General features: G+C 48.2%; 1 protein-coding gene across 1 annotated transcript in view; it reads left to right on the forward strand.

The window, feature by feature from the left end:
- The window catches only part of SYCE2 (synaptonemal complex central element protein 2), an 88,006-nt gene extending 75,155 nt beyond the window's left edge, over window positions 1-12,851 (forward strand). The window contains exon 4 of the mRNA XM_063931268.1: window positions 12,191-12,851. Coding sequence (XP_063787338.1) covers window positions 12,191-12,385 — 195 coding nt within the window. The 3' untranslated portion in view covers window positions 12,386-12,851. The remainder of the gene's footprint in view (window positions 1-12,190) is intronic.
- The last annotated feature ends 365 nt before the right edge of the window (window positions 12,852-13,216 follow it).

Raw genomic sequence — 13,216 nt, forward strand, 5'->3', positions numbered from 1 at the left:
TTCTTTTTGAAAGAAAATGGATAAGGCCGAAATTTGGACCTTTATGGACCCTAATTTTAGGCCCAAATTCACTCCCGTTTGAAGGAAGTGAAGCAGACGGCCCAAATGAAACTCCTCCGTAGGAGCAGCTCTGGCCTCACACCAAGAAACATATTTCCGCCATATACGGTGATAATGTTTCGATGTTACATCCTTCCTAGCCTTGATCAGGGTAGTAATGACCTCCTCCAGAATCCCTTTTCCAGGTAGAATCCGGCGTTCAACCGCCATGCCGTCAAACGCAGCTGCGGTAAGTCTTGGAACAGACAGGGCCCATGCTGCAGCAGGTCCTGCCTTAGAGGAAGAGGCCACGGATCTTCTGTGAGCAACTCTTGCAGATCCGGATACCAAGTCCTCCTTGGCCAATCTGGAACAATGAGAATTGTTCTGACCCTTCTTAGTCTTATTAATCTCAACACCTTGGGTATGAGAGGCAGAGGAGGAAACACATAGACCGATCTGAACACCCATGGTGTCACCAGAGCGTCTACCGCTACCGCCTGAGGGTCTCTTGACCTGGCGCAATACCTCTTTAGCTTTTTGTTGAGACGGGACGCCATCATGTCTATTTGAGGCAGTCCCCACCGATCCACGATCTGTGTGAAGACTTCTTGATGAAGTCCCCACTCTCCTGGATGCAGGTCGTGCCTGCTGAGGAAGTCCGCCTCCCAGTTGTCCACCCCCGGGATGAACACTGCAGATAGTGCGCTTACATGGCCTTCCGCCCAGCGCAGAATCCTGGTCGCCTCTGCCATGGCCACTCTGCTCCTTGTGCCGCCTTGGCAGTTTACATGAGCCACTGCCGTGATATTGTCCGACTGAATCAGAACCGGTTTGTTCTGAAGCCACTCCGCCTGGTGTAGGGCGTTGTAAATGGCCCTTAACTCCAGGACATTGATGTGGAGACAAGTCTCTAGGCTTGACCAGAGACCTTGGAAATTTCTTCCCAGTGCGACAGCCCCCCAACCTCGGAGGCTCGCGTCCGTGGTCACCAGGATCCAGTCCTGAATGCCGAACCTGCGACCCCCTAGGAGGTGAGCACTGTGCAGCCACCACAGGAGAGATACCCTGGCCCTGGGAGACAGGGTGATCCGTTTCTGCATATGTAGATGGGACCCGGACCATTTGTCCAATAGGTCCCATTGGAAAGTCCTCGCATGGAACCTGCCGAAGGGGATGGCCTCGTATGAAGCCACCATCTTCCCCAGAACCTTTGTGCAATGATGCACCGAAACCTTTTTTGGCTTTAAAAGGTCCCTGACCAGGGTTATGAGCTCCTGAGCCTTCTCCACCGGAAGAAAAACTCTTTTTTGGTCTGTGTCTAGAATCAGGCCCAAAAAGGTCAGACGCGTTGCAGGTACTAGCTGGGATTTCGGTAAATTGAGAATCCAGCCGTGCATCTGCAACGTCTTCACGGACCGAGACACGCTGTCCAGCAACTTCTCCCGAGATCTCGCCTTTATAAGGAGATCGTCCAAGTATGGGATAATTGTGACTCCCTGCTTGCGCAGGAGCACCATCATTTCCGCCATTACCTTGGTGAAAATTCTCGGGGCCGTGGAAAGACCAAACGGCAACGTCTGAAATTGGTAGTGACAATCCTGTAATGCAAATCTCAAAAACGCCTGGTGAGGGGGGAAAATCGGAACATGAAGGTACGCATCCTTTATGTCCAGGGACACCATCCAATCCCCTCCCTCCAGGCTGGCGATGACCATTCTGAGCGATTCCATTTTGAACTTGAACCTCTTCAAGTACAGGTTCAGGGATTTTAGATTTAGAATGGGTCTGACTGAACCGTCCGGTTTCGGTACCACAAACAGGGATGAATAATAACCCTCTCCTTGCTGGAGATGAGGAACCTTGATTATCACCTGTTGAATGTACAATTTGTGAATTGCCGCTAACACTAGCTCCCTCTCTGACAGGGAAGCCGGCAGAGCCAATTTGAAAAACCGGCGAGGGGGCATGTCTCCGAATTCCAGTCTGTATCCCTGGGAAACAATCTCTATTGCCCAGGGATCCACCTGTGATTGAACCCAGACGTGGCTGAAAAGACGAAGACGTGCCCCCACTTGATCTGATTCCCCCCCCCCGGAAAGCCCTAGCGTCATGATGTGGACTTTGCGGAAGTAGGGGAGGACTTCTGCTCCTGGGAACTAGCTGAGTGCAGCTTTTTTCCCTTGCCTTTACCTCTGGCAACGAAGGACGATCCTCGTACCTTCTTGTTTTTATTGGAACGAAAGGACTGCATTTGATAATGTGGTATCTTCTTAGAATGCTGCGGGGGAACATAAGGTAAAAAATTCGATTTACCGGCCGTAGCAGTAGAGACTAGGTTCGAGAGGCCTTCTCCAAACAACTCCTCCCCCTTGTAAGGCAATGACTCCATATGCCGCTTTGAGTCGGCGTCTCCCGTCCACTGTCGGGTCCACAAGAGCCGCCTAGCAGAAATAGACATAACGTTTATTCTAGAGCTTAGTAAACAAATGTCTCTCTGAGCATCCCTCATATACAAGGCAGCATCTCTGATATGCTCCATGGTCATTAGAATGGTATCCCTATCTAAGGTGTCCATCTCCGTAGATAAGGAGTCTGCCCATGCCACGACAGCACTACAAACCCAGGCCGACGCCATGGCCGGCCTAACTATAGTTCCTGAATGTGTGTAAATGTGCTTCATGGTAATTTCCTGCTTGCGATCAGCAGGATCCTTGAGGGAAGCAGTATCCGGAGAAGGCAGTGCCACCTTCTTGGATAAGCGTGTCAGCGCTTTGTCTACTTTAGGCGCAGATTCCCATCGTATCCGATCCTTCTGTGGATAAGGATACGCCATGAGAATCCTTTTGGGAATATGGAGTCTCCTATCCGGAGATTCCCAAGCCTTTTCGCATAGTTCGCTTAGCTCAAATGAGGACGGAAATGTGACCTCAGGCTTTTTCCCTTTATACATGTGAACCCTCGTGTCAGGGACAGGGGGTTCCTCCGTGATATGCAAAACCTTTTTTATGGCAATAATCATGTACCTAATACCTTTTGCCACCTTCGGCTGTAATTTTGCATCCTCATAGTCGACACTATCTGTCAGTATATGTGTCGGTATCTGTGTCAGCGACCTGGGATATGGGGCGCTTTTGAGACCCTGAAGGTCCTGGCACCACAGGGACAGGCACGGACTGGCTACCTGACTGATCCCTAGCTTCAGCCTTGTCTAATCTTTTATGCAGGAGATTTACATTTGCATTCAAGACATTCAGCATATCCACCCAGTCCGGTGCCGGCGTTGCCGACGGCAACCTGACATTCAAGCACTCCCCCTCCACATTAAGCGAGCCTTCCTCATCAAACATGTCGACACACACGTACCGACACACTGCACACACCCAGGGAAACTTTTTCTGAAGACAGTATCCCCTGAAAGGCCCTTTGGAGAGACAGAGAGAGAGTATGCCAGCACACACCCCAGCGCAACAACCTGGAGACCAACACAGAATGCTTTTCCCCAGCAGCGCTGTATTATACTTTATCTGCCAATTATGTGCTCCCCCCCCCCCTCTCTTTTTAAACTCCCTTCACCGTGTGTAAGCAGGGGAGAGTCCGGGGAGCTTCCTCTCAGCGTTCTGTGGAGAGAGAAATGGCGCTGGTGAGTGCTGAGGGAGAAGCCCCGCCCCCTCGGCGGCGGGCTTCTGTCCCGCTCAAAATCGTGTAAAATGGCGAGGGCTCAATTATATACATGTACAGTGCCCAGCTGTACATGTATATACTAAGAGGTGTTATTATTGCTGCCCAGGGCGCCCCTGCACCCATACAGTGACCGGAGTGTGTGAGGTGATGTGGAGCAATGACGCACAGCTGCAGTGCTGTGCGTTACCTCTGTGAAGCTGAAGGCTTCTGCCGCCTGAGACGTTTTCTTGCTTCTGTTCTTCTGGCTCTGTGAGGAGAACGGCGGCGTGGCTCCGGGGGTGGACGAACCTGTGTTCACCCTCTCTGAAGCTAATGGTGTCCAGTAGCCGAGGAAGCAGATCCTATCAGTTAAGTAGGTCTGCCCCTCTCTCCTCAGTCCCTCGATGCAGGGAGCCTGTTGCCAGCAGTGCTCCCTGTGAAAAAAGTAAAAATCCAAACAAAAATGCTTTCTGTAGCAAAGAACTCAAGAGAGCTCCCTGCAGTGCACCCTTCATCCTCTGGGCACAGTGTAAAACTGAGGTCTGGAGGAGGGACATACAGGGAGGAGCCAGTGCACACCCAGAATCCAAAGCTTTCCTAAAGTGCCCTATCTCCTGCGGAGCCCGTCTATTCCCCATGGTCCTTACGGAGTCCCCAGCATCCTCTAGGACGTTAGAGAAAAGGGGCATAAGTTGCTGAGGCACAGTCCTTCCCCCGCCAGTATAAATATTAGTAGCAAAAGGTCTGAGGGAAAATGCGCCATTACGGGGGCGGGGCTTCCTCCTCAGTCAGCCAGCACACTGCTCAGCGCCATTTTCTCTCCTTCCAGGCTGCAGAGAAGAACGCTGGTCCTCCTCCACTGCTGAACCAAGAATCGGGGTGCAAAACGGGGGGCACAGTGAAATTTGGTGCTATACATTGTGTAATTATCATTATAAAAGCGCTGCAGGTCTGTGGGCATTTTGTTTCACAGACATTTTATTGCTGGTGCAGGGTTGTGAACTGGCAAATCCTATCTGTTTCCTACTGACAGATTTTACTGTGGGTCTGTCCCCTATAAGTCCCGGAGTGTCTGTGGTGTGGTTGTGCACGTGTGTGACATGTCTGAGGCAGGGAGCTCTTCACCTGAGGGAGCCATTTTAGGGACACAGAGTTTTAATGTGGTGGCACTGCTGGCACACCATGAGCCTGAATGGGTGAAAGAATTACGTGATAGTGTGAATCATATCAGTAAGAGATTAGATAAGTCTGAGTCTCATGCAAAAAACTGGAGAAAATCAGTGGAAGATGTGATTTTTAGTGGTTCTGCTTTTTCATCCGCAGGCGACCCCTCTGGGTCACATAAAAGACCATTTGCACAAATAGTACAAACTGATACCGACACGGACTCTGATTCCTGTGTCGACACTAGTGATTCCAGGGAAATAGATCCTAAATTGGCAAAAAGCATTCAATACATGATTGTTGCTATAAGGGAGGTTTTGGAAGTTACGGAAGCCCCTCCTGTACCTCAGGAGAAGGCTTATTTTTATAAAGAAAAAGAAAATGAATGTAACTTTCCCTCCTCACAAGCTAAATCCTCTCTTTGAGGGAATTTGGGCAAACCCTGAAAATAAATTTCAGATTCCCAAAAGGATTCAGGTTGCTTATCCTTTCCCGGCAGATGACAGGGAAAGGTAGGAGTCACCCCCAGTTTTAGACAGTGCCCTGTCACAGTTAACAAAAAAGGTGATTCTCCCTGCACCTGGGACGGCAGACCGCAAGTTGGAGACTACGTTAAAATCTATTTATGTGGCCAATGGTACACTGCTCAGGCCCACCATTGCTTGCGCGTGGGTGAGTAGGGCTATTGAAAAATGGTCAGATAACTTGTCATCTGAAATAGAGACGAGATTCTCCTAAAGTTAGGTCATATCAAAGACGCTGCTGCATACATGCTAGAAGCCATGAACGATATTGGGCTTTTAGGTTCAAAAGCCGCTACCATGGCAGTCTCGGCTCGGAGGGCGTTGTGGATTCGCCAGTGGAATGCTGACGCAGATTCCAAAAGAAATATGGAGGCTCTCCCATATAAAGGGGAGGCCCTGTTTGGAGATGGGCTGGATGCATTGGTCTCTGCGGCTACCGCAGGTAAGTCGACATTCTTGCCTTATGCTCCTGCACCAGCGAAAAAGACACACCACTCTCAGATGCAGTCCTTTTGGCCCAACAAATACAAAAAGGCCAAAGGTTCCCCCTTCTTTGCAGGTAGAGGGAGAGGACGAGGAAAAAAAAGTCTGCAGCGTCTCCCGGATCGCAGGAGCAGAAGTCCACCCCTGCTTCTGCCATATCTGCAGCATGATGCTGGGGCTCCCTTGCGGGAGTCTGCTCGGGTGGGAGCATGTCTGAAACTTTTCAGTCAGATCTGTGCTCAATCTGGCCTGGACCCATGGGTTTTGCAAATAGTGTCCCATGGATACAAGCTGGAGTTTCAAGACGTCCCCCAATGCAGATTTTTCAAATCGACCTTACTAGCTGCTCTTCCAGACAGAGAAGTAGTAAAGGCTGCAATTCAGAAATTATATCAGGATCAAGTCATTGTCTTGGTACCCTTGTCACAGCAGGAAGGTTTTTATTCAAGCCACTTCGTAGTTCCGAAGCCGGACGGCTCGGTCAGACCAATTCTAAACCTGAAATCTCTGAATCTCTACCTGAAAAGGTTCAAGTTCAAGATGGAATCTCTGAGAGCAGTGATTTCCAGTCTGGAGGAAGGAGATGTCATGGTGTCGGTAGACATAAAAGATGCCTACTTACATGTTCCCATTTATCCTCCACATCAGGCTTATCTGAAGTTCGCAATACAGGATTGCCATTACCAGTTTCAGACGTTGCTGTTCGGACTCTCCACGGCACTGAGGGTGTTCACCAAGGTGGTGGCAGAGATGATGGTCCTCCTTCGACAACAAGGAGTCAATATAATTCCTTACCTGGACGATCTCCTGATAAAAGCGAGATCCAAGGAACGGTTGGTGCAGAATATTGCACTCTCCCTGTCAGTGCTCCAACAACACGGTTGGAGTTTGAATTTTCCAAAGTCGCAGTTGGAACCGACGACAAGATTGTCTTTTCTGGGGATGATACTGGACACAGAAGTTCAGAGGGTATTTCTTCCAGTAAAAAAGCTCTGGAGAGTCAGAGAATGGTCAAACAATTTTGAAACAGACGAGAGTGTCGATACATCAATGCATTCAGTTGTTGGGAAAGATGGTAGCGACCTACGAGGCCATACAGTTTGGCAGATTCCATGCCAGAGTATTCCAGTGGGATCTGTTGGACAAGTGGTCCGGGTCCCACCTACACATGCACCAGAGGATAATCCTGTCCTCCAAAGCCAGGATCTCGCTCCTGTGGTGGCTGCACAGTTCTCACCTATTAGAGGGACGCAGGTTCGGGATTCAGGATTGGGTCCTAGTAACCACGGATGCAAGTCTCCGAGGCTGGGGAGCAGTCACACAGGGAAAGAGTTTCCAAGGAAAATGGTCAAGTCAGGAATCCTGTCTTCACATAAACATTCTGGAATTGAGAGCCATTTACAACGGCCTTCTACAAGCGGTGCATCTTTTACAAGATCAGCCAGTGCAGATCAAGTCGGACAATGTAACAGCAGTCGCGTACATAAACCGTCAAGGCGGAACGAAAAGCAGAGCGGCAATGGCTGAGGTGACAAAGATCCTCCTCTGGGCAGAAAGACATGCAAGAGCTCTGTTGGCAATTTTCATTCCGGGAGTGGACAACTGGGAAGCAGACTTCCTCAGCAGACATGATCTCCATCCAGGAGAGTGGGGCCTCCACCAAGAAGTCTTCGCAGAGGTGACATGTCTTTGGGGAGTTCCTCAAGTAGACATGATGGCATCTCGTCTCAACAAGAAGCTTCAGAGATATTGTTCCAGGTCGAGAGACCCTCAAGCAGTAGCAGTGGATGCACTGGTGGCCCAGTGGGTGTTACGGTTGGTATATGTCTTCCCTCCTCTTCCACTAATACCAAAAGTTCTCAAAATAATAAGAACAACAAGGGTTCGAGCAATCCTCATTGCCCCACACTGGCCAAGGAGGGCTTGCTATCCAGATCTTCAGGAGTTGCTCATGGCAGATCCTCAGCCTCTTCCTCCTCGCGAGGACCTGCTGCAGCAGGGGCCGTGCGTGTATCAAGACTAACCGCGGCTACGTTTGACGGCATGGCTGTTGAGCGCCGGATCCTAGCCCGAAAGGGGATTCCCAAGGAAGTCATTCCCACTCTTGTTCAGGCCAGGAAAGGAGTAACGTCTAAACATTACCACCGTATTTGGAGAAAATGTGTGTCTTGGTGTGAATCCAAGAAGGCTCCTACGGAAGAGTTTCAGTTGGTACGTTTTCTACATTTTCTGCAGGTAGGTGTGGATGCGGGCCTAAGATTGGGTTCAATCAAGGTTCAGATTTCGGCCTTGTCAGTTTTCTTTCAAAAACAATTGGCCTCCCTTCCAGAAGTTCAGACGTTCGTGAAAGGGGTGCTGCACATCCAACCTCCATTTGTGCCTCCGGTGGCACCATGGGACCTTAATGTGGTGTTGCAGTTCCTTCAATCAGATTGATTTGAACCTCTGTAGGAGATAGAATTGAAGTTTCTCACTTGGAAAGTGGTGATGCTCTTGGCATCCGCAAGGCGGGTGTCTGAGTTGGGGGCCTTGTCTCACAAGAGTCCTTACCTGATCTTCCATGAAGATAGGGCGGAGTTGAGAACTCGCCAACAATTTCTTCTGAAGGTGGTTTCTTCTTTCCATATAAACCAGCCTATTGTGGTGCCAGTGGCTACTGACACCGTCTCTGCGTGAAAGTCTCTTGATGTGGTTAGAGCTTTGAAGATTTATGTCGCAAGAACAGCTAGGATACGGAAAACTGAGGCTCTGTTTATCTTGTATGCTCCCAACAAGATTGGGTGTCCTGCTTCTAAGCAGAACATTGGCCCTCATTCCGAGTTGTTCGCTCGTTATTTTTTTTCGCTACCGAGCGATTAGTCGCAAACTGCGCATGCGCAATGTTTGGTATTTTACTCACGGCCTAACGAGGATTTTTCATCGTTCTGCTAATCGTAGTGTGATTGACAGGAAGTGGGTGTTTCTGGGCGGAAACTGGCCGTTTTCTGGGAGTGTGCGAAAAAACGCTGGCGTTTCTGGGAAAAACGCGGGAGTGTCTGAAGAAATGGGGGAGTGTCTGGGCGAACGCTGGGTGTGTTTGTGACGTCAAACCAGGAACGAAACTGACTGAACTGATCGCAGTGTACGAGCTACTCAGAAACTGCTAAGAATTTTCTTTTACAAGTTTGACACCTTGGCCGATGAGGACCTCAAGTTTGGTCAATCGGTGCTGCAGGGTCATCCGCACTCTCCCACCCGTACTGGAGCTTTGGTATAACCCCATGGTACTGAAGTGGACCCCAGCATCCTCTAGGACTTATGAGAAAACAGGATTTTAATACCTACTGGTAAATCCTTTTCTCCTAGTCCGTAGAGGATGCTGGGCACCCGACCCAGTGCGTACTTTACCTGCAGTTATTAGTTTTGTAGTTACACAAGTGTTGTGTTACAGTTATTTTCAGCATGTTGCTGCAAAAGTGTTCATGCCCGTTGACATGTGTTGTGTTGAATGCCATGTTGTGCGGCTTGGTTGAGGTGTGAGCTGGTATGAATCTCACCAGTAATTTAAAAGTAAATCCTTTCTTCGAAATGTCCGTCTCCCTGGGCACAGTTCCTATACTGAGGTTTGAAGGAGGGGCAGAGGGAGGAGCCAGTTCACACCCTTGAAAGTCTTAAAGTGCCCATGGCTCCTGCGGAACCGTCTATACCCGATGGTACTTAAGTGGACCCCAGCATCCTCTATGGACTAGGAGAAAAGGACTTTCCGGTAGGTATTAAAATCCATTTTTTTCTATTCAACTGCACCCCCTTAGCAAGTGATGCCATCCCCATCACCGTCTGCTGTGTCAGAATCGGTATCCATGTCATCCTGCGTAATTTGGGCAAGAGCACGTTTGTGAGAATGTACCGCACAGGGCCCCAGGAGAGCAGTATCGAACCATACTGCCATAGAGGACTGCAACACCTGAGTTGCATGCTCAGTTCTTGCAACCCTTTCAGAAATCTGAGAAATAGCCCCCCTAAGAGAGGCTAACCACTCCGGTTCCCTAGCCGGGATCTGCGCTACAACAGTGCAATCTGATTACATGGGATGGGATCTTCCTGAGAAGATATAGCCTCTGCAGCATATGAGACAGTCTCTCTAGACATGGTTTCTTGCACACACACATACACACAGGGTACAGGGCAGACAGAGTTTCCCCCCCAAGAATGGCAGAGAGACACAGAGATTGGAGCCAACCCACACACAGCGCTATACAGGTATAGGGAGACCCTTAACCAGCGCTGACTGTGTCCCTTAATAGGTGACACAGTCTATACACAGCCTCCCCTCCCTTCTACAACCCCCTGGTACCGTACAGATAGCTGGAGTTGCTCTGGAGGGACTGCTCTTAACAGTAAGCGTGTCTGCAGGCAGGAAAATGGCGCTGAACGCTGCTGGGTCCGCTCTGAAAAGCTCCACCCCCTTAATGGTCTGTCTTCCCACTCTTCAAAGATTATAATGGCCTGAGGATTTTCTGCTGGCTGAGATCCGAGGCCCCCGACAGGCTTTCTGGTCAGTGTATGGTTAAGGCGCCGGCTCAGGGCGCCCCTCACAGTGCCGCACCATGCACCGCAGAGCCCCCGGAGCGCAGTCAGTACTGCGCTCCCTACCCTGTAGCCGCCATCTTCACATCGGCTCCCCGCTTGCCAGGGAGCAGATGACTCACTCGCCACACTTCAGCTCTGTAAAGGGGTGGCGGTATGCTGCTGGGGTGAGCGTTCCCCTGCGGCAGGGAGCGATCTATCCCCTCTGGAGCTCAGTGTCCAGTCAGCGGAGACAGTGTCACCCCGCAGGGCGGACACTGCTCCCACCCTCAGTCCCTCGATGCAGGGAGGCTGTTGCCAGCAGCCTCCCTGTAAAATAACAAACTCTAAAAAAACTTTTACTAAAGAAGCTCTGTAGAGCTCCCCTAGCTGTGACCGGCTCCTCCGGGCACATTTTCTAAACTGAGTCTGGTAGGAGGGGCATAGAGGGAGGAGCCAGCCCACACTGTTAAAAACTCTTAAAGTGCCAATGGCTCCTGGTGGACCCGTCTATACCCCATGGTACTAATATGAACGGACGTACTAATATGAACGGTCTCTAGGACGTAAGAGATAATGAAGGTTTCTGGATGCAGCAGTACATCAATAACTATACATACATTTTTTTATATAGATCATGACAGCAATTTGTTACAAAACTAATTTTACTGGCAGCCATACTTGCAGAGACTTAGATGCCCACTCAAGTCACGTTAGGCCAGATATGACCCACATCGCTAAGTTACATAGTTGTTGAGGTTGAAAAAAAGACAAGTGTCCATCGAGTTCAACCCGTATTATAATTTTATATTAATTAAATGTTGTATCCTAATCAGGACTGAGCAGAGGTTGGCTGCGATCTGCCAGTGTGTTCCACTGTAGGTAGCACAAGGTAGTGTGAATGCAAAGGTTATATCCTCCATTGCTTTTATATTTTAAACAAAACAACATGATTTAATGTATTCAGCCTTCTAAAGTGACCTTTACCTCCAAGTCAGTGAGATGGACAAATTATTTAAAAATCCATCCTCCTTCCAAGTGCAGCATAATAATAATTCTGTACTCCTCACAAGAGCTCTGCAGACATTACATGTCACAGCCATTATAGCTTCCACTCCGAACAGATAGTAGACAGCTGCTCTCAGGAACTCTTTGTTGTCCTTTTGGAATGAAAGAATGCTAGCATTAAAGCAATATTCGTTTTCTTCCCCAGTTCTGCATTCTGTGGTAATTCAGCATAAAATTGTCTGTTCACGGGTCTAGGTGCTTTCTGGGCACATAAACGCGTTTAGAGATTAGGTTTTTTTTTCCACAACATGTTTATGTAATCAGCTTTGAGCACATTATTCTAACTGCGTTTAATCCCCCGAGTGCGCGGGTACCTGGAGCAATTAGTTAGAAAGCTGTACAGAACATCCTCTGCCTTCATTTGCAGCATGTGGAAAAGAGAGATGTTACCACCAGCTGTTACAGGGAAAAAACAAAAAAACGCTTTACAGTCCAATAACATGATTTGCATTTCAATGTTATATTTCCTGGCGTTTACTCCTGCAGCACGGCTGCATGTTAATGTTCTAATTTGGCAAAACCAGTAACGGGAAAAGCCACCTCTTCTCTCTGGCACCAAGTGACACTGAGTACGTAGATGTGATATTGGGACGGCATTTTGTTTATTATTAATACACTTTTGAAAATGTTCACTTAGTCGAGGACAGCAAACAGCATTTTGACGGTTCTGTATATCCTTTGAGCCATCTCCTTCTCTGTGCCAGGTGGCGGAGGTGACGCAGTGTCTTGAAGACAGAATGTACCAGCTGTATGAGCAAAACAACACACTGCTGCAGGTCAGACTGCAAGAGCTAACCGGGCTCATAGATAGGATTGGGCAGCTGCAGGCTGAACTCAAGAAAGTCTGCCAGACTGTAGTTACCATCTACAAAGACATGTGTTTACAACCCGAAATCTGAAAAGCAGGGTCAGCAGGGACCTCATACTCTGCAGGCTTTCCAGAAGGCACATTATCTTCATCAGGAGCATCCAACAGCAGAATTTAGCCCTTTGTTCACTGGAAGAACCGTTGAAACAGAAGATCCAAGTTGTTTGTTAAAAATTAGTTTTCTAAAATGGTTTGAGATGTAAGTGGCCTAAAATAACAGAGACAGCATGTGTTTTCTTAAGTGTTAACTTGTTATATATAGAGATATTGTTGTGTAGTAATTAGAACTTTGTTAACTGAAAAGAAATAAAAAAAATGTATTTTATTCATAAACTTTTATTTGAAAGATCACACATGTACATCATTAAAATGATTTATCTTTTGTCGTGTGTTTTGCCCATTTCAGGGACTTTGAAAACAAACTTAAAAACACTGCTGTAATGATGTGTATTGGCCTTTTGCGTAATAAATTCCAAAGTTGTTGTTTGTGGCAAGAAGTTAATCTAAAGAGCAGTATTATTAAAATATTCAAATACGTACTAAAATAGCGTGACTACAGACACCATCACTTCGTTTACAAGGTCAAGTGGCTCATTCACAGCGCAAATTTATCTTTTTGGTGACGTGGTTCGCTTCGATTTTTGATGAAGCATCTAGATTTTCCAGAACAAGATAGTGGACATGGTGGACCAGTGCGAGGACATTCCTTGATAAATATGGAATAAGCACAACAATCTGCCTGTACGCTGTTTATATGTATCTGTTTATATTGCTCTGCCTCTCCATGAACCTCAGCACTATTCTAGTTTGCAGAGGAGAATCTAGAGAACCGTGAGTGAGCATGGGGCGGAACATACAAGGA

Source organism: Pseudophryne corroboree, chromosome 6 (genome assembly GCF_028390025.1).
Source record: "Pseudophryne corroboree isolate aPseCor3 chromosome 6, aPseCor3.hap2, whole genome shotgun sequence".
Taxonomy (NCBI): Eukaryota; Metazoa; Chordata; class Amphibia; order Anura; family Myobatrachidae; genus Pseudophryne; species Pseudophryne corroboree.